The sequence below is a fragment of the Ambystoma mexicanum genome, chromosome 4q (assembly GCF_040938575.1).
Source record: "Ambystoma mexicanum isolate Mex_15411 chromosome 4q, UKY_AmexF1_1, whole genome shotgun sequence".
NCBI lineage: Eukaryota > Metazoa > Chordata > Amphibia > Caudata > Ambystomatidae > Ambystoma > Ambystoma mexicanum.
Genome location: NC_090928.1, coordinates 584,010,274 through 584,036,948, shown reverse-complemented (window position 1 = coordinate 584,036,948; position 26,675 = coordinate 584,010,274). Strand labels below are relative to the sequence as shown.

The 26,675-nt window shown below is 45.5% G+C and overlaps 1 protein-coding gene across 1 annotated transcript in view; it reads right to left on the bottom strand.

Moving 5' to 3' along the window:
• MTHFD1L (methylenetetrahydrofolate dehydrogenase (NADP+ dependent) 1 like) overlaps positions 1-26,675 on the bottom strand; it is a 2,103,853-nt gene that overhangs the window by 892,884 nt on the left and 1,184,294 nt on the right. The window contains exon 20 of the mRNA XM_069608130.1: positions 14,114-14,225. Within this exon, the coding sequence (XP_069464231.1) occupies positions 14,114-14,225 (112 nt within the window). The remainder of the gene's footprint in view (positions 1-14,113; positions 14,226-26,675) is intronic.

Below are 26,675 nucleotides of genomic sequence, written 5' to 3'. Positions count from 1 at the left end.
GGCTGACACTGGCCGCATCCCGAGATCTGGCTACACATCTGGTGCCGGATCCCGGATCCGGCCAGAGCCGGCCCAATGACCAGCACTGGGGGTGGGTTCCTGGCATCAGAGGTGCACCTAGGCTAAAATGTCAGGGGGAGGTGGAGCGATGGGGCGTGGGGACTAACACTGCAAATGTTGGGAGAGGCGCTAACTTCAGAGGTTGTGAGGGAGGAGCAAACTTACTTGTGTGTCGGCATCTAACATCTTTTCACATTCGAATTAGACTTTTCTGGTGAAGCTTCAATGTTACAAGCAGCTACCTCTCGCCTTCATTTCTGAAACATCATACTTAAGGACTGCTGTGAGAATGAGATGTCTCATGTCACCACTTCCCTTCTAATCACTCCCCTGGCATGCAAGTTCTAACCCCACATCACGATTTTAATTACCTAAACATTTATGCATATGAATGCAGGTGCCAACAGTAAAATGTTTTGTGTTAGTATTTGCAGGGCCTTTGTTAACAGCAAAGCCCAGGCACTGTTTAACATTCGTGTCCTATTCCGTCTGGCCAAGGCTCTGTCGGTCAACCCGGCAGGGACTAGATGACAATTTTGAAAGCGGATAGTGAGTGGGGCCAATAAACCCATTGCACTTTCGGTCTCCCCCCTGAGGGATGGCATCTGGGCCTTTCACCTTTTACAGTTGAAATGGGCCCCAAAGTAGCTGCCATGTTGGCAGTCTTATGACACAGAAACCTACTGCTAATCTGCAGCTTTGAACCTCCTTGCTGCATTATTTTGACTTTGTTATTGATTTAAGCACTCCACAGGTGCCTTGGACCATTGTTCCAATCAGTAATGGGTGCCCCAAACATCAAAAAGAAATGAGACCCCACCAGCCCCGACACATCTTTAGCCTGCCCTGCTCCCATTTCCCTCTGAATTCCCTGAGCCCAGCTAGGAAGCTGAAAAGCTATTTCACCTTCCCTTTGGCCACTAGTCGTACCTTTCATCCCAATTCAAAGGCTGTTTACTTTCATAGTGCTATGCTAATCTTGGGAGAGGTGGGCCATCTAAAAGCTGAGACCAGAAGTTAAGACTGGCTTTATCAAAGTGAGTCTGTTGATATTGCATGCATAGGTTTTTATGCTCTGCATGTTTGATGCTGATGCTGCTCCTTAACGAGTGCTATGGGCTGGCGACACATCGAAAGAGGCCTTCTGCCTCAAAGTGGCCAGGGGCTGGCGCCGCCCATGGAGCCAGGTTGAGTCAACAAAGCCCAACATTTCAGGAAGGAGCTAGAGCCCGATCTGCTCAATGGTGTTGCGCCACTGCATGGCATTCTTTTTTTTGGGGGTTATTAGGTGTGCCACCAATAAGCCAAAGCTATTGCTTTAGCGAACAGACAGTGGTGGAAATAGACTTTCTACGGGGCATCCCTCCTACCGCAGTGAAAGAGGCCAGGCCCAGCGACGGGAGGATTAGGAGGGTGTAGGGCAGGTATTTTAGTCACCCCATGAACATTTGTCTCTTCCACTCACAGGATTTATCGTCTGCAAAGTTCAAAATCTGCACCGCTTTTAAACCTACAAAATGCACATCAATATTTTCAGTACAGTGCAACATTGACAAGGGATTTCACAGGGCTCCTGCTCAGACCCTCAAGTGGTCTTGTGGGGAAGTGTCTCACTTTGGAACCTAGCGGCCACGGTTTATATCCCTGCCCAACATAGTTTAAAGCACGAACACACCAGAGCATTCTAAAATAAACATATAGTGCACAGATTTCACAGATTGTGTAGCTGTATTTCTAATCCGGTGAGTAATTATTGCCAGATCCTGGGTCTGGAAAGATCTGTCCCAATGATAGCATTGAGTACAGATAGGAAGAAATGCAATAAGAGGAGGGACTTGTAGATGTTGTTTAGTTATTTGGCCACCCATTGACTTCTCATGGCCATCCTCACTGGAACTCTTTGAGCTAGCTTTAAACATGCCTTGTCATCAAACTTTGCCCTCAATGTGCCTGCAAGTGTTTTCTCAAAGGAGTCTTTTGAAAGTTCATGACTTCATTGGAGTTGTAAACACGGAACTGGTGTAATAAAAATGTCTTAATCATGTCTGCCTTTGGCCACTCGATTTAAAAACACCCTGCATGTCTTTTGCTGAAGTCCTGTTAAAAACAAGTGTTGGCAAAGCCAACAGTTTTGGCTTGTGTATAAGTATTAGGCATTTGCCAGGCACTGCTATTAGCTGCTCAGGTACTCAAACCATTTTGCACCGGCACTATTAATGGCCAGCTAATACCAATACAGAAGTGCCTTCTCCATGCCTACACAAATGCCCAAACTGTTCGCATTGCCAATGCTCTTTTTGCTTTACCCTTGATACACAGGACTATGCATCAAGGTTAAAGCAAACATACTACTTGGCTAAATTGGCCCACATTGAATGTAGGCCAATCTAGCCAGTAATAACACTTATGGTACACAGTCAGCCTGGATATACTTTCTGTGGCATGGCATTTTTACTGGCTGAGAGTCCGTACATGGTAACAATGGCATATATTGATGCAGCCTGCATGGACATGCATGAGATAAACCAGCATGAATACATTTTTATACTAGCATATCATGTGTGGAAAGGCGGCATGAAATGTATTGAAAAAGTGTTCCTGTGCACGGTTTGTGATTTGCAACTATTGGGATTTTCCATGTGCTTCCATACAAAACCAATTGCAAATTGTATGGATTTCTATACAATTTTGCAAAGAAAGTGCTATAAAATGCATAATTTATCCCAATGTTTCAAACATTTTCTTGGGAGTGAGAACCCCCCTCAAGGAACCCTTGTTTGGTTTGGGCTCCCTCACTGTGCTCTGTTGATCCTGCCTAATTGGCACAAACTTTTAAGCCTCTTAAGTTCAGAAATGTACCGGCCTCCACTGTACATCATTTGTCACTGTGTATGATGTGTGTTTTAATGTCCACACAGGGGCAGTGTGCTCCTTAATGATATGATATAGCATTTATAATGTGCCTGTACACAAGTGTTTCTAGGTGCGACAAGGCGAGGAGGGGGAAACAAAAGAGTAGGACAAAACACAGATCTTACTAGGCATTGTGTCATTCAGATCGCGCAAGAGCAGGGACGGAGGGAGGGTAGAAGTGCTGAGGGTGGGTTAGGATGCATAAGTGCAGGAACAAAGGAGAAACAAGAGTGCAGCCAACAGGTGGCAAGTGTGGGTACTCATAAGTACAGCCAAAGAGTGGAGAATAAGTGCAAGAGAGGGACTGTAGGGTTACAAATACAGACCACAAGTGCAGGGGAGCCAAGAGGCAGTGCAGGATTGCAGCTGGACAGGCAGGGACCTGAGCCCGAATTCAGAGCTTCACCAGGTGACCAGTGCATCTATTAGGAAGCTGATCAGCAAGGGAGAGGAAGAGAGAAGGCAGAAGGAAAAGTGACAGGTCTTGAGTTGCTTCCGGAACCAGAGATGGTTCTGCTCAAGTTTCACCGAGGCAGGGAGGCTGTTTTCAGAGGGAGGTCCCAGCCGAAGAAAGAGATCTGCCCTCAACTCGTTGCTTGGAAAAGTGACTGACCCTCAGAGAGTTGGAGGTGGCAGAGTGGAGAGCTCATGCCATCCTATATATATTTATGCATATGATACAAAAGTTAGTCCGGCATAAAGTTTTCTTCAGTAGAGAAATCTAACTTTGCTGTAGTTGATTTGGAGTTGTATTAATAAGCCATATTTGGGATCCTCCACACAAACTCAAAGGGAGATTTCTCGAGTCTCCTGTTTGCAGAGGTGCCGCTGATGGCTGAGTGCAAAATATTGTAAGGGGGCCTCACCAAATGTTTTGCCCCGGGCCTCACCACATCTTCTGACAGCACTGTGCACCATACACACCATAACATGCAGGATTGATGCACGTTGAATTCCAAGTGGCAGGACACTTCCAGTTATAGCGAGACGCCGAGAGAGCAGTCCTCCAAGGAGGAAATTGGTCAGCCGTGTACAGACCGAGCAAATGAGAGCCAGAAGGGAACGTGGTCCAGGATGGAAGCACTGCTCAGGCTATTGCAGAGTCAAACCTCCAGGAATTCCAGGCACCAGCAAAGCACCCTAAAGGGAGGACGTGCAGCCAGGGAGAAACAGAATGCGCAGAGCCGCTGCAGATCTCGTCCATTCCCCGAATGCTACCAGATCCTCGAGAAAGGAAGCAGCTTCTCAGGAAACGCATGTAGCTGCAAGAAGACACAAACGGGTAAGTGTGTTACCCAAAAGGTGCCGGAGGTCTGGGGAAGCAAGGGGTTGAAGGGGAGAAGCTGGAATAAAGGGGTGGAGACCCGCAGCCTAATGCAAAACCAAGAATAAGAGGGTTTGGGACCCCAACAAATAAAGAACAAACCATGGAGAGTTGTATTCTTAGCTGGGGAGCAGACCAAGCGAATACAATGCTACAGTGCAAGTCTGGGACCCATACTCATGAGAGATAGAAACCTAAAACCATTCAGAAGATTGCGAGTCTGCGACCCGCACTCCAAGTCCATGAGAGGACAAATTCTTGGCAGGAGAGTAAACCAAGCCGTTTTGAACATTGCAAGTCTGGGACCCGCAACCCAAGGCCATGAGCGGGCAATTGCTTAGCAGTAGTAAACCAAGCCGTTCGGAATACTGCAAGCCTCGGACCCTCAGCCAAAGTAAGAGAAGAATTATTAATTAAAAAGGAATCCTATGCTTGGCAAAGGGAGTGTTCCAAGTTGGTGGGATAAAGCAGTGTAGATTCAAAAAACCCGTTCTTGAGAATCATCCAGTGACATTTGCTTAAGAAAGTATAGGCCTGAAGGGCCCAAAAGGACAGACAGTGGAAGTTCTACATATGTGAGCATTTCTTTATTTCATCAGTTTTTGATTACCCGAGAGACTGGGAACTTTTCTGTTGGTTGGAACCACAATGAACACTTGACTTTTAGAAGAGATCATTCTTCACAGCTGGTTTAAGGTGTTAGTGATGGGAGAGAAGTAGGCTTTTGGGACATGAGAGGGACATAGCCTTTTTAGTTTTGGACATTCTGACGATTTCCTTAGTTTTCTTGGAGGCAGGGAACAATTTTAGGGACACAGAGGCATTTTTCCAACCCTTTCTTTAATAATAGAAGTTTCTGCCCAAACAACAGTGGTCGAAGTGAGCGGGAGCAGTGCTCCTCTACTTCTTTTAATTAAGTTTTACCGTTCCGGAACAGTTTAATTTTAAAATAAATGTGTAGGAAGAGGTTGGAACTTGCATTTTCAGTGCACTGCACAGGACGTTTCCTTAAAGAGCAGGCACATGTGTTTTGGGGTCTTTATTGTGCATGGGATAGGGTGCGGTGATGGGGTCTGTGGGGAGCGGTGCAGGCCAGTAAGGAACATAGTTCCACTACTTCTTTTCGTACACTGCGACCACTGCCAAACACATACCACCATTGTGTCGAGCCTTACTTTTGCACCCTTACACTTTCTTCCTGTCCAACTCCCTGCTGCTCCACCTCCCCACCCTTTTGCTCCATCTGAGCCAGAGACACAAGCAGCTTCCTTGGTGTGCCCTCTTGTGGGAAATTAGGAGCTGCTGGCACATTATTCATAGGTTTGCAGCACTATTTCAATCCTGTCGGGTACAATTTCTGATTTAGGGGAGGGGGCATGATTTTGTCCATTTGGTTCCCCTTTTGCCTCTTCTCTTTCCTAAATCAGAGGGACTCGCTTAATCCAACCTTTGATGCTATTGATAGAAAGGTTTATGAGCAAAATTGCAGCGATGGGGATTACCCTATGGTTTATTGACACTTCTCATTCATTCGCGCAAGAGCGAATGAATGCCTCCATGCCTCCAAGGCCTCCATGCACACACTATGGTCCAGATGTGATTAAATTTGAAAGGAGACTTTCAAGGAAACTTTTGGCTTGAAAGGGTGTTAGAAAGGGGTGCCTTGTGGCCCCCTGCCTATTTGCCTATTTAACCTCTACATGTCGGACATAAGGAAAGATCTTGATCAAGCAGCCCTGGCTCAGCCAAAGTTGGGTCATTTGAGGGTCATCTGGTCTAGCTATGCGGCCCTAGCCGCTTGCCGGGATTTGGCAGAGCCTTGTAAAATAAGGTCACTAGATTCCGGAAATCCATACAGATCTGGAGCATCATGGGCCAGTCGCAGTAGCAGAAAGGGAACATCGTCTGGCTTTTGTCAGTGTTTAAATGCTGGCCAGTATATTTGTGAATGCCTCAATCATCCACCAAATGCCCTCTTGGACGCTGCGGCCTAAGCAACTATTGAGACATTGCCTATGGGAAACAGCTTCAGGTACCCCTGATGGAAAAGGAACTACTTGAACCAATGTAGTCAGTGGGTGGGTCAGCCCCCTCTTATGGATCAGTGACTCAAAACATGGTACCCATAACCACGACATGCTCTGAAGGGGAAATATAATAATCTGCTTTCATTTGATTGATGCCCCATTTTGCAAGGTTATCCTTGGAACCCCATGATTATAACTCCAAACCCAGTGACTGACTTAGAACATGTGTGCCACATCCCTAGTAATAGAGCGACCCCTTTCTTGCCTGAATATACGTCTACTACGTCCATGCTATGGTTAGCGCCTCATGTGACAGCTACTACTAGAACTAGGATTCCTCTATATGAACAAGAATTTGCAGACATCTTTAGCAAGAAACATGCAGAGACATTACCAACTTAGTGAGAGTAAGACTGCCCGATACTTTGTGAAAGGTGCAAAAATAGTGTGCGGGTGGATATATGCCATCAAGCAGGACAGAGGCTATTATCTTAAACAATATTTAGCAGACAACCTGCATACCAGATGATTACACAGTCAAGGCCTCCAGCAGTGCACCTCTTATTTTTAACATCTAAAAAAGGGGGGGCACTGTCCTTATCACTAACAATATTATGATCAAGAAACTATCAATTGCCATTGGTCTAGGGCTAGGTAATCGTGCATCAAATACTTTATGCAGATATGTATACCCACTTAGCTCTTTGTGCCACCCACAACGTGGTTAGAATAGTAGCTGAGGATGAGTGGAACACAGTGTTCTGCAGTAAATATGATCTGTACGAGCAACGGGTGTTGCCCTTCTGCAAAACCCCTACAATGTTACAGTACTTTATTAATGACTTGTTCTGGAAAGTGCTGGATCAGTTATCATGTACTTGGATGATATTCTGGTAATTCCCCGAGTATGTGATAACAGTGTTAAGCATTCGGCAAAAACATGCATTACATGATAAATTGGAGAAGTGTAGTTTTCATGTGACATTATAGAATTCCTGGGATTGGTCCTGAAATGGTGGTCCTTTCATGGCATATCCCACAAACCCGAAGGGGCTCTGAGGGTTCACATTTTTATAGGCAATTTATACACAGGCTTCCATCCACAGCTAAAACTTGAATGGCGTCACTTAACCTCTATTCCCTGCTGGCACACAACTTGCATTAAAAACTTTAATTAGCTTTCACCAATGCCCCAGTTCATCCTATTCCACAGAAACCCTTTCTACATGCAATCTGATGCCTCAGATGTCGCTGCGGGTGGGGTTTTGACCCAACAGGCCCCGGATTCCAACGTTGGCACCTGTGGCTTTCTCTTCTCGAAAGTCAACACCCTCAAAACGCAACTCTACAATCATTGACCATAAACTGGCTAACCATTCTGTGCTCCTTTGAAGAGTGGCGACTTAAACTACAGTGGGCACAACAAAGTCACAGACTACTCTAATGGCACAACTCGTGTCTTTGAGTTCGGCTAGATTGTCCAATGCCCGTCATGTCCACTGACATCCTTTATTTTGCAGCTTATGACCTTGTTGTTGCCCTTCTCCCAGGTTCCCTGTCCACTGAGGCTGATGTGCTCTCATCTCTACGAACCCAACTCAGCAGCCAAACTATCAGAGCCTTTGCTGTTGGGTGATCAAGTCCTTTACTTCTGCACAACGCCAGCGTCTTTTGTGGCCAAGTTGAAGGCATCGGCCTCTGAACAGGTCACTGCTTTACACGAAGTTGACCTGGTCCTTTACTGGAGGCCTACTTTATGGCCATATCCTTTTTCTCCCAGATTATGCAAGTCGTCATCAAGCCATCATAGGATTGTGATAAAGGACCAGGTAACCTGGGGATACAAAAAAGGTGCATGTACTAAACGGATAGTGCCGGTGGTCCTACATGGATTGTGTTAGTCGGCATGTGAACATGTTTGCCTCCTGTGCTCAGGCCATGTTTTCTCCTACCAAAACTTTGTTTGCTACAGCCACTACCATTGCCACTGGCACTGTGCCATAAGGTGACCTTACATTGTATCATAGATCTGACCCCAGACTGAGTAGACATCCATCATAGTGCTTAATGATTTCATTTATAAAATGACCCATTTTGTTTTTTGCATTGGGATACCTAGCACTCCACGTCTGCTGACTGCTTCTGCAAAATGTTTTCTGCCTCCAAGGACTTCTATCCATATTGATTTCCGATCTGGGTTCACAGTTCGCCTTTTGCTACAGACTTTGCGTTAATATATTTCTCCAGATGAAGTCAGCTTGTAAATCAGTTACCACCCGCAAACTGCCTGACACATGGAGCAGGAATTTGCTACTTCATCCCCTGTTTGCATTACTCTTGCGACTCAGGCAACTGCATATCCAGAGACTCCTCCTTGGAATTGGTTGTCGTTAATCATCTTGTTGTGTTCCTCCAGTCTCCTATCCCTCATTTGCCTTGCGACCAGTCTCGGTTCTTTGCTGCTTCGCATCTCCGCCCTTCCTCCCTTTAGGCTAGAGACTTTCCAGAATCTAGTATAGAGTCTTTCCATAGTTTAAACGGATGGTATAAACAAGAGTTGTCATGGATAGGCAGATTAGCATGCTTAAAAAGGAATACACTCCCCTGTATAAGAAAGATATTAGTCTCTACCAATAAAAATGCAAATCTCCATGATTCAGAAGAAATCAGTTTCCTTTGTCTGGTGTGATAACCAGCTGATGCCTAAAAAGTTGCTCTTTAGATCGAAATTAAAAGGAGGGACGGCATTACTTGTTATGGAGAAATAGCCACTAGAAACCCAGTTAAGGTATTTTTTGTAATGGTGGGTGACTATACCTAGGAATGAGGGGGGCTATCTGGAGTGAGAGGTAATGAAATTGGACCCTTTGCAAGTTGCTAGGGGTGTCCCTACATTGAAAGCTTTGTAACCCATGTAAACTATCGTCTGTGAATACCAGTTATGTTACTAGCAGTGCCCTGTAGACTGTTCCACCTTTGACCTAGAAATGGGAACTTAACCCAACTATTTAGGCACCATCCTGAATTTTGACAAGGAATAGTGAGATCTGCATAGAACATAGAGCAAACTGATGACATGCTTGGAGTAAGTGTTATTCCAAGACTTGCTCCCACTACCTTTTGCGGAATACAAAGAAAAAGGAACATTAAAGCACAGTGAAAATTTCAGCTATAGTCAATTACACCAGTCGATATCAGATCAAAGAAAAATGGCGGAAGGCTATTAAAAACACAGATTCTAAAAGTCTAGTAATACATCCTGTGCAGAGACTGCTTCACAAACACAAAAGCAATAGATTTTGAGAATGCACAGGAGAAATGTACATACATGACTGCCTAGGAATGGGATTTTGGCAGCTCTATTACATGGGATAAATCCGAAGCGATCCGGGAGGGAGCAGCCACTTGCTCTTCATGTGTTCAACACAAGAAGAATGCTTATAAACTATACTACAGAAGAAACCTTATTCCTTCCCTCTTCCAATAAGCTACAGAAAATGTTCCAGTCGACTTCAAATGACTGCAGGAAGGGGTGATACGTTTGGTGGGATGGCCCTACGATCAAATCCTATCGGAAGGAGGTTCTGGCCAATATCAAAAGGGTCATGAATAGGGCATTACCTGAAGACCCATTGACACCTCAATTGGGAGTGGGAGACCTATACCCCATTAAAACACCAATGGTCAAGTTCATTACACCTATGCTTGTAGCAGCTTGCATCATGATCACACAAATACAAACGGCAGATACACCTGTGTTGCCGTTATTGTGGTCAAAGTTATGAGCTATTTACCAAAAATGGAAATGGGTAAAGCTATCAGTTGTAAAAATGTCAAGTTGCAAGCTACTAGCAGCCATAAAAAGACACTTGTCTTTATAGAATTGAGATGAGACAGCACACCATTTTTGTACTCATCAAGAGTCAATTATAAATAGGCAATGGCTAGTGGCGAGTGAACATTTTGCACCCTGCAGCTACGAACATGGAAGAGTTCCTCAAATGCAAAGGATCAGGACATAAAGAAAAAATGTCCAGGTTAATCCACTTATGCAAATGTGCATTTTACGAGCTTTGTTCCCAGGTGGTGCTGGTCATCTTACTACATGGTGCTGGTTTCCGGCTGAGCAGATCTACGAAACAGAATGCAATTACACAAGAGATGATAAATCATAGGTGCTTGAATGGACCTAAAGCCCCTATAGCAGTGAGGATTGGGTGTCCCCACCTATTCCCCCAAGAGGAATGCAGACAGACAGAACTCTTCCCGCCACCCCTTTTTTCATCTCATGTCCTTGGTGATCTATGCAACCTAAATCCACACATGACGTACTTCTATTTGGTGGTTAGTGTAATGTGCAGTGTAGAGAAATAAGGAAGTGAATATAATATGTATTGCATTGCTCCTGCTTCCTGAGGGCTAGGGACTATTGTTTCATGGGGGGTGGGAGAGATGCAGCATGAAGAATGTGCTTTATCATCTCTTTTCAGATGGGCTTTTGATAGGATGATTGCTTTACATGTTCTACCTCATGTCAGAGGAACCTTCGATGCTTTTAGAATGGTCAGTCACTCGCTTGGAAATGTTCAAAATAAAAAAAGGAGAAGTACACTACTCATGCGTCAATACAAGCCACTTGCCCCAACACATCAAACAGCAATAAAACCAAGAGCTTCTTTTGACGTACCGCCCACTCCTATTGTGCTTCACTCAGTTTGTTGTATTCAAGGGAGAAGTCATTGTATTACTTTATTCTTAACGGATACTGTTTTGTACTAATTAAATAAGCTTTCGTTTTTTTCTAACACCATTTTCCTAGTGCATGCCTCTTCTTTGCGACAGCGATTCAGTCATTAGGTGTCTGTGTTCAAGAGAACAGGGTTAGTTCTGTTGCGATTCAATCAGTCCTTTATTTTCTGAAAGCGTTGTTTAACTTCTTCTCGCCACAGTTATTTTGTTGTGAAACATGGTGTGACCTATTAAACTGATCAGATAAGGAAGGAACCCCGGGTATGCACCTGTTCAACACATATTAGAGTGCTGCCTCTATCAAGTCCCGGGTAGGGGTTAAATAAAGACAATGAAAGATAGAGGCATGTTTGATCAGGTAGAAAGCTGCAAGTGGGGTAATTTACAACGCTTAAAATATCATTTTAATCATCATTATTACTCATCTTAAATTTCAACAACACACATCAAATGTTTAAAAATATATAAAAGAAAAACAACAAATGTAAACAAGTGTAAAGTCACTGTATAATAGCACTGCAGTGAAGAATATACGACGCAACTAACCACCAAAAGTGGTGAAAAACTCGAGGGTATATTGAACCACTACAGAAACCCAAGGTCAACAGGATAAACAAACCATGTTTGTTAAAAGTACCCTGGCTACCGAAAGGGTACTTTGTAAATGTGTATGTCTAATTAACCACATTTTATGTGCTGTTTTTCTTTTATATATTTTTAAACATTTGATATGTGTGATGTTGAAATTTAAGGTGAGTATAATGATGATTAAAATGATATTTTAAGCGCTGTAAATGTCCCCACTTGCAGATTTCTACCCTATTAAACAGGCCTCTATCTCTCTCATTGTCTATAGGTGACCTATTAAACAACATCTTCTTTTGACACACTGTTTTCTTGTCCCTAGTGACTCCCAACAATTAGTGATTTTCCTGATGGCTATGGTTTCCGCATGCATGATTTTAGTATACAAAGCATGGGTCTGCAATCTTTGCTCTATAGATTTTTGGGACTACAATTCCCATCAGCCCTAGCAAGCATAATCAATGTTGAAAGATCATGGGAGTCACAGTTCACAAACTCTGGAGAGCCAAAGGTTGCAGACCCCTGATACAGAGCAACACTTGAATCTCAAAGTTTTTGTGAAGTTTCCACTAATTCAATTATTGTTGCAGACATATGTGGAAACCCAGCACTTGTTCTGAAGGAAAATATCTACGTGTGGTTTCTGCACGCCATGTGAGCAAGCTGCTCACTCTTGTTGCTCCCTTGCTGGTGCTTCCAAGGGAAAAAGTAACCAAGCAACAGAGTTAACTTCTCCGTCAGAAGATTAACTTGCCATTGTTTATCCCTCCTCCGTTTCCTTTGTAGACATAGGAACAGTTTCATTGTGTTGATCCAAATAGGGCATTCAGCTTTTGTAGGTAGGTCTAAGGAGCACCAGACTGCCAATAAGCTGTTTGGATTTACTGGCTACCAGAATTTTAAGACCAGCACAAAACAGCCTACATCTCTCTGGACGGTCATGTGCATCATGAATTTCTAACAAAGAAGAGGCTCTTGATGGCATCATGTCCCCTTTTGTTCATAGGTCAGGGCACTACTTTCATCTTACAGTGTTATTCACCTACCAGTCACCTGTCAGACGAACAATGGGAATCAGCATACATTTGTCAAGCATTCCTGTTGTAACTCTTGGCTACGGAGTGTACCGATTTGGCTGGGATTTATTTACATCAGTAGAACACAGAGCCCACAGCTCCAGCCCATACACTGGAACATTCCCCCTGTTCTCCAGTGTGCAGAACCCTTTCTCATGCAGCAAGAACCAGACTTCAGGGACACATCTCAGCCGATTGGCAGAATTCATTGTATTGTATGTATTTATAGTATTTCCCATACACACATGGTTTATCATGATTATTTTCAAATGTTTACAATATATCAGATCATAATATTCCATTGAGTTACTCATTTGAAGTGTTATGGCCTTCATCTATCCTAGAATGTATGAAAGTTAAATAGGATTGAATACAGGCATATCCGTAGCTTTTAGTAGGTTATATGCCCAGAGGCTATCTTCAAGAAGGTTAGCCAGGCACCTTTCCATAGCCTGCAGTTGCAAATTCGACTGGCTGGAGATGCCGTGCCTTTGTGGCTCTTCGAGGGACGATAACACCTGTTCTTCCCCAGTCCCTCTTTCCCACTGTGGCTCTCTGCATTCACCTTTTACATAGCCAATCCTTGATTCTTATGACTGTTGGCTTGGCAATTCCCAGATTACACACAATTTGGCAATTATGGCCTTCGCACTTCGTGGGTTGCTGGTGCACATCTTGGGGCCATAACACAAACATGTGTGCACCAATTCCTTCAAGGTGCATGAAAATGCCAGCATAGGAAATGTTCTTTACCGTGAGACGTCTTATTTTCCCTCCCCACATCAGCATCTGATCTGATCCCTACACTGCCTACAATTTCACACGCACACCTACCTGCACACACATTCCCACTGTACACCAAACCTTTTTGGTTTGTGTGCCCCTTTTCCCATTACTATTGCATCGTTGTCACCCATCCACTCCCCTTCACATTTTCCCCCTCTTTTTTTTCCTCCGCAGATTTCAGTCTAGGGCAGCCTGGGCAGGGCACAATATGCCAATTTCTCAGTTAAGGTAGCAGTGCTGTAAGACCACTATAGTGGTGGTGACTAAGTATACATGTTTCAAGCATAAATGATATGTTGTAAAAGCGGTAAATCGTTGCAAAATGGAAGCAAAATCTATTTCATCCAGAAAACAAAATCGCACACAATGAAATTTTCTAAACTTGTATTTCTCCCCAAACATATGATCATTTACAATACTGTAACACGATACCCTAGGAGGCCAACTAGTCTGGTACACAAGAAGAGAAGCCGTTTTAGAATCCTACGTTTGATTTGTACATGCAAGTTTGATGGACGAGGGAATGCAGAGGGCTCTCTCAACATGACCTACATTTTGCAATGCAACTATAATCACTGTAGCAGTTAACTCACCAACAAATCCATCCTCCCCAACTAGTTTCAGGGCAATCTTGTCTGCCAAAACTGATGAGTTTCCGTGTGCAATGTTTGCAAACGGTCCAGCGTGAACAAAAACTGGAGTGCCCTAAGAACGAAAAAAAGAAAAATGTATGATCAGTCAAACATTATTTCAGCTGAATTCCCTCAAAGTACAAATCATTCATCATAAACATGAAGCATAAGTTCATTATACAATACACCAAAAAATCCCATTAAAATTGCCATATAACACAAATATCTTAAGATGTATTTTCTAAAATCTCCATAGCATATGCTCTACGTAAAGTAATCCGGTTTTGTAATCACTCCAAACTAATATACCTTTATTGCAGGCACTTGATCATAATCTACTGCGTTTGAGTCATTCCGCTGATATAAGACTCATCAAGAAACTTCCTCCCAGACTCTCAATGCTCAAGTCACATTCCTATGCTACGATTGGTAAAAATCAATCACGATAGCTTGTTATTCGTGTCTTCGGGCTGCCATATTGAATATCACTGGTCTCCACAGCCAGGTCGAGTCATTGTGGGGTCTTGGGTAATGAGTTGGTGGATCGGGCTGTGTATGGAGCCACGTTGCGGGGGGAGGTGGATGTGAAAGTCCCATTGAGTGTGGCTGAGGTACAGGTGATGGTGCGTGGAAAAATTAAGGATATGTGGCAGGATCAGTTGGATACGAGTTCAAAGGGACGGCAGATGCATGCCGTGTGCAGGGAAGTGCAGGTGAGGGCATCTGAGTGGGGGTGGAGTTGACACGAAGGGAGGAAACTATTTTGAATCGCCTTAGGGTGGGTCATGTGGGGTTGGCGGGATGGAAGTGTTTGATGGGTAGAGTTGCATCAGAGCGTGTGAGGCTTGCGGGTGCCCAGAGACGGTGCCTCATTATATGTTGGACTGTGTGAGGTTTGATGTACAGTGGGAATCGCTCAGAGTCAGGATGAGTGGCAATGGGGTGGTTGTACAGGGGTTATCTGATCTGTTCAGTAGGAAAAGAGGGGTGGTGGATGATCCGTGTAGGTTCCTGCTTCAGTTTTGTGCTGCAGACAGGGAAGCGGGATGAGATCTAGTGGAGGTGGATGGCAGATTGTTGCTTATTTTGGCAAACATCTCAATAGATGGAAATCACCGGCTTCGGGTTTCTGGAGTCATCCTAACAAGAAGAAGAACAGATATTTAGCTCCTGCATAGAGCATGAGCACTTCATCGGTCCTAAAGCAACATGCCTGGGCCTCCGCTACATTTCTAATAGCATATTTTAGGAATATTGGCTCGAGGTACAATGTTAACTTCTTGTATAATGGACACAAGAGAAACAAATTAATTTCATTCGCAATTATCGTTAAATTAAGATGCCATTTATTTGTGGCCAGCGGATCCCATTTCCTAAGCAAGCTGCGAGAGGGAGGTACAATGCCGATCCTGCATTTTATGTTAAGTGTACGTGCAAATTTGGGTTCAAAACCATATTTGAGCTTCCTACTCCAATATCGATTGAACCCTTGGGAAATCTTGAGCCTCTCAAATCTTGCGGCTTCTTCCGTCTCACTGAATGCTCTTTCGACTATGCCGTTAGCAGCATTTGAGATTACTCCTGGATTCAGCCACAAGTCCCCTTTGCCTATTCTGAAGAGTGTCACCTTTATGTATTGGCATATTAAGCACCTCCTTATATTTTAAAAGCAATGTAGCGCTCCATACATTCACCCAGTAGAGGCGAGGATTCAATTTAACAAAAGGTTCCTACCTCTTGTAGACCTATTTCCATGTCTAGAGGAGCTGTGGGCAAAGCCACTGCAAGCCCAATATATATTTATATAAATAAATCTATTCTAAAGTGGCAAGAGTGACATACAATTTGCCATTCCCCACAGCTCAGACCCATAAAAGGCTGCTTGCCATGTTTTATGCATCTAAACCTCTAGTGAAATTCTTACTGCGCCCCCCACCTGTTCTAGCAAAATTTGCAATGGCATTACTATTCCTCGACAGTGCGACCTCTGCCTTCTTTATCCGACTAACCCAATTCCCCCTCTCAATCACTCTGTTTCCCAAGTAGTCATCGAATTTTACGTCAGGGACATTACTGCTGCATCATCTGCAAATTGGAGAATTGGGCATTTATCACCTCCCAACTTTGGGGCACCAGATGGTAGTGACATAATCCAGTTTATTACACGGTTATTAAATACACAGAATAATTTCGAGGCCAAGGCGCACCCATGTCCAACGCCCTTTTGTATCTTAACTGACCTCGACACTTCCCCATTCAGGTTCCACCTTATGGACGCCTCATTGTTGGAGTATAATACCAGAAGGGCTGCCATTTCTAGGCTTATGAGTGTGTTCCACAGAATAGCCTGAGGGACACTATCACAAGCCGTTTTTAAGTCCACGAATACAAGGTATAAGTACACTTAACTGAAATCACATATGTATTCACCAACGGCTGGAGGTGGCAGAATTGGTCGACGGTACTGGTCCCTGCTTCAAATCCTGCTTGCAAATGACGTATTTGCCCAGTTTCCAGAATCCACTCCTCTCGGTGTACGAGTACTCCTCTAGCAAAAATCTTACCACTTGCATCAAGCAGGGAAACTGGTCGTTTGTTGGCAGGGCCCTCTTCCCCGGCCCTTCTTGGAATTCAGGACCATCGCTGCCTTTGTCCAAGATTCAGACACTTTTCCACTAGCGCACACATCGTTCAACATTCTTTTCAGAAAAGCTGCCCAAATTAGAGGTTCTGACTTGTATATACCTGCTACAGTGTATTATTTATTTAGGTATTGTATACAATGCAGACATGCGGAAGCAGAGGACGAGAAAATAGTCGTAAAATCAAGACATTCAAATATTAGTTCACTCTAAAACATATGAATTGCTTACCTTGCTAGCACCATACTTTTTAACGGTCTTGGGTTGCTTCCAATTATAAAATGTGTGGTAACTTCTTTCCCACACATTCATAAATTGATTGGAGTTGCTTCAGAATATTGTGATGGGAGAATAGGGCTGCACTTACATTTTCCCTCTGGATTTCTTGCCTCTACCCTGTGCGTTTTTAAACAAGTCGATTTTAACTCATATTCAGCGTGTGGATAAGGACCAATCTTGGATGTGAGGATGGCAGGGTGTGCAAAGATGGGAAGGGGACTACAAAGCTCCTATAACCAAGATGCAGGAAGCAGGGCTAAGAACCAGACTCACCTGACTAATAGTCATATACAAGAGAAAGTGGCTGCCAGGGCACACTGTTGTATTGCGTGTCCTCTATGATATGTTGACCATTCTCAGACCATATAGCCCTCGCTGGTGGAATGTTTATCTTGCAATATGGTCAGTTGGGAGCTGGAGAGAAGCTGGCCAGAGCTGGGATCGCTGAGAGAGATCGTTGTGTTAAAAAAGAGACTAGAGATCCTCCTACCAAAGTGTGGACTCCCCTTTATTTCACACATAAAGAAAGCTCAGTGCAGAGGTTGCTCAACTCCCCTCTCACCCACGTTCCCTTTTTGACTGTGCATATGCCAGGTGGGCACCAAGCAGCTCCATATGCTTGTCCTTACTCCTCCCCCGTCCTCCCCTTAAAGGTCCCCCAATTCTACAAGATGAGCAAGCATGGCAGAGAGTTGCCATCTCTAGGACCCGAACTCGAATTGTTGGTCAGGGGAAGCCTAGGATTTGCAGCGCCCTGGGCAGCAAAAGATGTGTGGGGCCCCCTAATTTGTATATATAGTAACATCAGTGACATCACAGAAAATGACAAACGGAATGCGCCTTCTATTCGAGGAGATCATAGGTAGTTGTATTCAAATAAGCTGCCAGAAGTAAGCCAAGAGACAAACTTTGTGACGTCCAGTATATGCCTGGTCACTGTTAGTACATATTTGGAAATCACGAATGAGGGTTTTTGGGAGCAGGAAACAGCATGAGCAGAGTCAGTTCTAGGGAATTCTAATTTTGACAAGTAAGCTTCAATGAAACCGCGGTTAAGTGGCAAAGCAGGGATTTTAGGCCATTTGGCAACTCCGGCACTTGGACACATCTTCGCGAGCTGTAGTTGGAAGACATTTTATTTGTGACAAGTCTTTTGGCAACTTTGTTTTAAAAACATAAGACTGTGACATGTAAAAATAGGGATTGCGTTTTGCACCCTGAATCCAAATATGCTTTTTAGCACTTTCAGGACTACATTCGTTATATATATGGGATACATTACTCACCGTATTCGTATTTCTGATGCTTGTATCTGCTTAGATTCACATGCTGTGCATAGGCCGACATCTAGTGGAAGCTGCGGAGTAATAGTTTGTTTTTCGAAACTCGAAAATGCGCGTCGACACAGGGCGTGCCAGTAATACTATCCCTAGTGTGACGTCCCCTGTACCCATGATCCCTCACGCGTCTAGGACCCTCAGATTGTATTTTTTCTGACATGAGGTAGCATGAGGAGTAGCGTGAGTACAGATGATCCAAGCAGATAGAATATAGATAAGATAAGACTACAAGCATCCATGCGCCTTCTCTCAGAGGGGAGGAAGGGTGGGTCGTATGTGAATCTAAGCAGATACAAGCATCAGAAATACGATTACGGTGAGTAATGTATCCCTTCTGAGGCTTGTGGAATCTGCTTAGATCACATGCTGAGCATAGATTAGCGAGCAGTGTTAGAAGGAGGTGGGATTTGAGAAGGGTCATGAGCAAATGTCTTAGAACCGCTTGTCCCACTTGAGTATCTGTCTTGGAATGGGCGTCAATGCTGTAGTGCTGAGTAAAAGTGTGAATAGAGCTCCAAGTAGCTGCTTTGCAACTGGTGTCAAGGGGAACATTTGCAATGAAAGCCAGAGTGGCCCCAATGCCTCCTGTCGAGTGGGCTCTGGGCGTAAAAGGCAAAGTTTTGTCAGAAAGAGAGTAACACAACTGGATACAGTTGACAATCCACCTGGAGATGGCACCCTTAGAGACGCGATCTCCCTCCTTGCCTGTGGCTACGGAGACAAACAGTTGATCTGTTTTCCTGAGCGGACTGGTCTTGTTTACGTAGTAAAGGACCGCCCTACGCACATCTAGGGTGTGTAGTTTAACCTCAGCCGAGCTTTGTGGGTTTTGGAAGAAAGCCGGAAGCTCGATGGACTGGTTTACATGGAATTTGGAAATAAACTTAGGTGCGAACCTAGGGTGTGTCCGTAAAACCAGCTTATCCTTATGAATAGTAAAGAAAGGATCCTGCACTGACAGAGCCTGAATTTCACCGACCCTTCTTATGGATGTAATGGCTACTAAGAAGGTAGTCTTTTAGGTCAGGTGTTTGAGACTTGTTTTATTTATGGGCTCGAATGGGGGGCCCATGAGTTTAGATAGCACCACGTTCAGGTCCCATCCTGGTGGTGGGTTAGAAATAGGAGGGTGAAGTCTCTTTACTCCTTCCATGAAGGCCTTAACTACTGGTACTTTCCACCCCACCTTGTTACGGGAAGTGGTGTATGCTGACAGGGCTGCCAGGTGTACCTTCAGTGAATTAAAAACCAGTCCCGCATCCAGCAGGTGGAGCATGTAAGTAACAATAGTGGAAGGAGTGCAATCAACTCGGTTGACTTGCTTACTCTGGCACCAGATTACGAATCTTTTCCATTTGTCAAAGTAGCAGTGCCTCGTGTTGGGCTTCATAGCCTCTTTTAGGATGTCTATACACCTCTGTGGTAATTTGAGATGTCCAAACTCTATGACCTCAGGAGCCATGCTGCCAGGTTCATTGAGTTGGGTTGAGGGTGCGCTGTTTGACCTTGGTGCTGGGACAATAGGTTGTACCAGCTCGGAATTCTGATGGGTTTGCACACTGCCAGTCTGCGTAGGTGTGGGAACCATGGTTGTCTCGCCCACATGGGAGCAACCAGGACGAGCGTCATCGATTCTCTGTTCATCTTGTTGACCACCTTCCCGATTAGAGGAGTTGGTGGAAAGGCGTACGCAAACATCCCCGACCAGTTCATCCACAGGGCGTTCCCCTGGGAGTCTGGTTGGGGAACCTGGATGCGAATCCTGGGCATTGTCTGTTTTCGTTTGTGGCGAATAGGTCTATAGTGGGGAAACCCCACTGAGAGAAGATATCTTCTACGACTTCTCTGTGTAGACACCACTCGTGTTCCTCTGGGAGGGGGTCTCTGCTCAGAGCATCCGCTAGGTAATTGAGATCCCCTGGAACATGTTGCCGATGACAGGAAGATGTTCCGTCTGAGTGCCCATATCCAGATTTTCTGGGCAAGCTTGGACAGATTTGGCGAGCGAGTCCCTCCTTGTTTGTTTAGCTAGAACATGGCTGTAGTGCTGTCCGTCCAGATTTGCACGGACAGGTTTAAAAGGTAGGGTTCGAAAGCTTGAAGCGCTCTGAATACTGCCAGAAGCTCTAGAAGGTTGATGTGATTCTTGGCCACTGCGTGAGACCAGAGACCCTGAGCTGTGTGATGGAGATGGTGAGCTCCCCACCCCGTCGGGCATGCATCGGTTGTGACTACCGCCTGTATCTCGGGATCGTAAAAGGGTTTCTCCTTGGACAGATTCTCTCTTGTCCACCAGTGAAGGCTTTGTAACCAGTGTTGGCGAAACGACCACTAGATCGTCCCATTGACCACTTGCCCGAGACCACTGTTTCGCCAACCATTTCTGCATGGGACGCATGCGCAGGCGCGCGTGGGGGACCAGGTAAATACATGACGCCATCATGCCCAGCAAACGCATTGCGTACTGTTATCTGGGGACCGGACTGGTATTGCGGAATTTGCAGCAGTATATTCCGAATTCTTTCCTCTGAAGGAAAGGTCAACCCCTCTTGAGTGTCTAGGATAGCTCCTAAGAATTGTTTGGATGTGCTTGGCACTAGACTTTACTTTTTCTCGTTTATTGAGAAGCCCAATTCGAAGAGGAGGTTGATAGTCCTTTAAATGTTTGTTCTGCAAATTACTGGGGTTTCCCCCGTGATGAGCCAGTCGTCCAGGTAAGGGTACACCGGGATTGCCTCCCTGCGTAGGTGTGCTGCCGCCACCGCCAGTACCTTGGTGAATACCCTTGGGACCGAAGCTATCCCGAAGGGCAGTACCTTGAACTGGTAGTGCCGACTGTCCACCTTGAAGCGCAAGTATTTTCTGTGCGCTGGCAACATGGAAATATGAAAATAGGCATCTTTCATGTCCAATGTTGCCATGTAATCCCCCCTTTTTCAGGAGGGGGGTTACCTCTTGGAGAGTTGTCATGCGAAACCTTTGTGGCTTGACATACTTGTTGGCAGGCCGTAAGTCCAATACTGGGCGCATTGTCAAATCTCTTTTTGGCACAAGGAAGTAAGTTGAATAAATACCCTTGTTTACCTGGTGTCCCGGGACGAGTTCTATCGCGTCCTTTGCTAGCAGATTGACGATCTCTTCTAGGAGGATCTTCTCGTGTTCCAAAGAATGTATTTTTTGTCGTGGAGGATGGTCTCGGGGACACTCTAGTAGTTCTATACAGTACCCCTCGGATACTGTTGACAGCACCCATCTGTCTGATGTGATCCCTTCCCAAGCTTGGGTGAAGTTGGAAATGCGTCCCCATACTGGGGTTGCGTGAGAAGGGACCCTGAATGGAGCGTCACTGTTTCGGTGGAGGCGTGCCGCCTCCTTTATTGGGGCTGCCTCTACCTCTACCACGTCCTCTCTTATTACCCCTGCCGTAACCCTGGGTAGACTGCTGGTTATTATTGTTCCACTGTGTACCCTGCCCCTGGGAATAGTTAGAACCTCTTTGGGAATTTTGGCCGCGTGGGCGACAAAAACTGCCATTCCCTCTCAGATTAGGGGATTTAGTGGTTAGCTGGCCTAGGGATTTGAGTGTTTCATACTCGTCCTTAGCATTCTTTAGTGCGTCCTCGACCGCCTTACAGAAAAGATCCGGCTCCACCGGTTTGTCCAATAGTGACGCTTGTGTTTCAGCCCTGAAACCAGACTGGCGTAGCCAAGCGTGTCTCTTAATAACAGTTCCTTCTGCTATTAATCTGCCTGCGTTATCCGCGGCATCAAAGGTTGCCTTTAAAATGCAACCGGACACGGCTCTTCCCTCCGCTGAAACTCGTGCCAATTGGCTCTTGAAGGGTTCTGGTGCGGAGTCTATGAGTGCCACGACCTCTTCCCACTGATGGCAGTTGTAGCTGGCCAACAGGGTGGTGGAGTTGGCAATCCTTGCCTGGTAGGCGGAAGTGGAGGCCACTTTCCTGCCTAACCCGTACAGTCTTTTGCTCTCTTTGTCGGGAGGAGCCTCGGACGATGATAAGGGTGTTCCAGCCCTTTTACGGGTGCTAGTAACAACCAGTGAGTCCGGCTTCAGATGCCCTCTTATATATAGTGGGTCTGATTGCGCCGCCTTGAAAAGTTTTTCAATCCTAGGGTTCACTGCTCTGGTGAGGTTAGGATTGAGGAGTGACGGGTCTATTCTCCTTTGAATAGATTTTAGGATAGGGATGGCCTGAGCAACAGGCCTCCTCTCCCCCACTAACTCTTCTGCGAAGTCTCTTTCCTCCTGGGCACCCTGGGTGTCGATGTGGAAATGTTCGGCTGCTCGAGACAACACTTCATTCAGGAGCGGCTGGTTGTCGACAGGGGAGTCGGCAATGGGGTCCTCTCTTTCTACTGGGGAGTCTACCCTGTAGGGGTCTTCCTCCTCTTCATCTTGATCCTCATCATCCCCATAGTAGCCTGTCCCAGTTTGTTCCTCCACCATGCCTGTTGGTGTCTCAAAGTGGGACCTTGTACTTGGAGGTAAAGGATCCTTAGAGCCAGAGGGTGCTGACCTGTCGGGAGTATAAGCAAGAAAGTGCTCTGGGTTTTTTGCATAAAAATCTGCCAAAGATGACATTCTTGACATTACCCTATGTATGTCAACACTGGTCCATTCTCTGGAACTGGGAATGACCCTTTCTGGGAGTTTTTCACATTTATCCTGACTAGACTTGGTAGCCTGTGCAGGGGTTTTGGTGTTATTAGAAGACGTGGACTTGTCTTTCTGTTTTTGAGGAGTGGAGTGTTCTACGGGCTTGGAAGTGGGTAGAGACTGCTTCCTTTGCTGTTTCCCTCCCTCCCCGTGACTGGGGGAGTATTTCCCGTGTGTTTTAGGGCCCTCTGAGCTTTTCGACGCCTGGCGTCGAGGTTCGGGGGTCTGTACCCTATCCTTCGAGCGTGGAGGTAGGGGTTCGGGATCTGTAGTAATTCGGTCTGCGGGCGCCGACTCTTGGAGTGCGGCCTGAGGGTGGAAGTCAGCTTCGTCTCCCGACAATCGAGCTTCCGTGACCTTAGGGAGCGAGGCACTCTTGCCAATAGTAGATGCTTGTCTGGCGATCTAGATCGAGAGCGCCCAGAGGACGCCGATTCGGACCGTTCTCTACGTGCCTCTTTCAGAGAACTCGACGTGCGCGTTGAGTCTCGGTTGGACTTTGTGTGTTTTGTGAAAGTGTCATGGGAAGCGCTCGTGTCGCCGGGGGTGTTCCCCCATAGCCGGCCTGCCGGTCGACCTTTCGAGGTCGGGGACTTGCGCTCGGCTGTCTTTTGACGCCATAAAGCCCTCGCCGTCCGAAAGTACGGCGTCGCTGCCGTCGCTGAAGGTGCCCTCCACTGCCATGGCCTCTTGACTCCTGGCGTGGTGGGCCCAACGCTTGATTGAACAGTCCTTAAGTGTTTTAGGCTTAAACCTACTACAGGCTCTGCAATTTGCCTCGGGTTGGTCCCTCGGCAAGCAGAGGTTGCACGTGGCGTGCCTGTCGACCCAAGGGTATTTGCGATTGCACTTGGGGCAGAATTGGAAAGGGGTACCCTCCATACGCACCTTGTGGCAGCGGGCTGGTAAATGTAGGAATATATAAGTGTGTCTATATATTACAAGAGTGTAGAGTATGACCACCCCCCACTCTCCCTACTTGCAGGGCCTTGGCCAGCGGCCCAGGCCGAGACGGAAGCCCCGAGGCCCAAAATCGTCGACGTTGGGGTGGAGAAGGGGTAAAATGATCAATATTTTGCAAAATTATGGCTTAGTGCCAGGAACTCCGCGAAATGCTTGCGACCAGTATGGTGGAAAAAAACAATCTGAGGGTCCTAGACGCGTGAGGGATCATGGGTACAGGGGACGTCACACTAGGGATAGTATTACTGGCACGCCCTGTGTCGACGCCCATTTTCGAGTTTCGAAAAACAAACTAATACTCCGCAGCTTCCACTAGATGTCGGCCTATGCACAGCATGTGATCTAAGCAGATTCCACAAGCCTCAGAAATATATATATATCAATTATATTTGTGATGTCATCTACGTAGATGGTGCGAGTTATGGTTGCTTAGCTTACCATAATGGGGGAATGTGCAGTGGTTTTTGGTTTCACTGTGAAGTATAACATTCCTTTAGTGACATTTTGTTACTGAATGTACATATATATGTATGGCAGGGAACGAAAAGGGGCTAAACAAGTGATGTCATGACATTTCAGATGACATCTTTCATGGTCTGGGTGTTAGTGTTAGCAGTGCACAGGGGTGGTGGCAGGTTTGGGGGCTTAATTTACCATAACTGTCGAATTTCAGGGGTTTGAATTTGAAGCATAATGGGGAGGTGGAAAGTATTTCTTTAGTGAAGTGTACAGGTTTTTGTTAGGGCAACTTAACCATAACGTCCCCTCAACAAAGTTCTTTTGTAGGGAATTGCATAGGCTTTTGGAAGGTGGAACCTAAGCATGAAATGGTGGCAATGAAGTCGTTCAGCAGAGTATACACTGTAATCATATGATTTTGAAAGATATGTAGTATAATGTCCATACTTGACATAGATTTAGCATTGAACATACAGAACCCCCTCCGTAATGATATTGAAAGGGACGGACTGAGCGCCTCTTTGCGGACGGGGTTGGACAGCATCAACATGACCCAAAGAGGCGGAGGATAGCTGAAAATGTACTATTGTCTTACACAAAAAATGTGCAACGTAGAAGGAAATAAAGATATTACAAGTAGTAATAAGTAAATATGGAAACCTGAAGTTAGGAAAGGAAAACCACACATTTAATAACCATGTAGAATAAAGTGGATGGTACCATAAAAAAGAAAGGATGCCTCCAGCGTAATCACTTCACAGAAACTCGGCAGCCTAGAACGACAGTGGACGGACACAGTAGGACGACGGGACATTACAGCAAAAGAGTGAGTACAGGTCATGTTTTTATATGGGTGATTTCTTTTTGTGGTATGTAGTGCATAAATAGTAATTTCTTTCTGTTGTGACTCAGAAATGGCAAGTACTTTGGAGTGGCTGGAGGAGCATTTCCCACATGATGAAATGTCTGAAGACAGCGACAATAATGGTACAGAGTGCTCTGCATATGCAAAATAGTGACCAGTATTTTAGAGGCATTCAACCTATGGAATATTTTGTTTTAACAGACCAGGAAAGAAAAGAAGAAAGGGCAACAGAATAAGACAGGATAAAAAGGATAGTGAAGAAAATAGACACATTGAATGACAATTTTCAAAGTTTACGGGAGTTTGTGGAGGACTGTGTGAGAGGAAAAGTTTGTTATCATTGCCCCACCTGCACTGTTTCTCAATTCCCTAGTGAACCATCCGCAAACCATGAACTGGAAAATATTCGTTGTGACGAAATATCCAGCCCTTCTTCCCCTCACAGAGTGTGTGAGTGTGTGTGTGTGTGTGTGTGTGTGTGTGTGTTTCCCCACCCCCGCTTGGAAACAATATAATACATGGTCATAGAAAAACACAAGATGTCCGGAATGGGTGTAAATGAGTAAAAAGGGAGTGTGTGAAGGACACTATAGCGGTCCGTATTGGGCGCAGTCAAAATGGTGCCGTCCGTAGAACAGGCACGGTGGCCGGCAAGTTCGTAGGCAAACAAAATGGAGTTCTCCTAAGGACACTGGAACTGGCCGTACAGTGAACATAGCATGCGTGCAAATGCGCAGTACTAACGTAAGTATTGCGAACAGCGCGCCAGTTCCTAACTGTCCGTCTCACTTGTGTGATGTGTTGAGGACGTCATCTTGTGACCGCACCTACGCTGAGCGTGGGGACTAGTTCCCGCGGTTTGTGTGCTTCCGCAACAATAACAATGAACTTGTAGACACAAGGCAAAGTACTGTGGAGTGTAAAAATGTAATTTCACACATCCCAAACAATAGGGCACCTCAGGAGTTCCTGTGTAAAATGTGTGTAGCGCTTTGTAGGGATGAAGACGGTCACGAGGCACACCCCTGCACTCCTACAAAAAGGCCACGCCCCGAGCGCATCTTCATTGTCCTGCTAGCTATAGCGGATTGAGGTGCGTTGGTGCGTTGCCTTTACTGCTGTAGTGACCAAAAGGAAATTAATTGGTATGGCTTCCATGGCTGCTGTTGGGTTATTAGTCTCTGCACCACCCCCAAAACTCGCCACCATCACCACCTCACCAAGGGCCTGCAGAGAGATATATGGGTGAGGATGTAGAGATTGAGGAAGAAGAGGAGGCAGAGAATGAAGTGGAGGA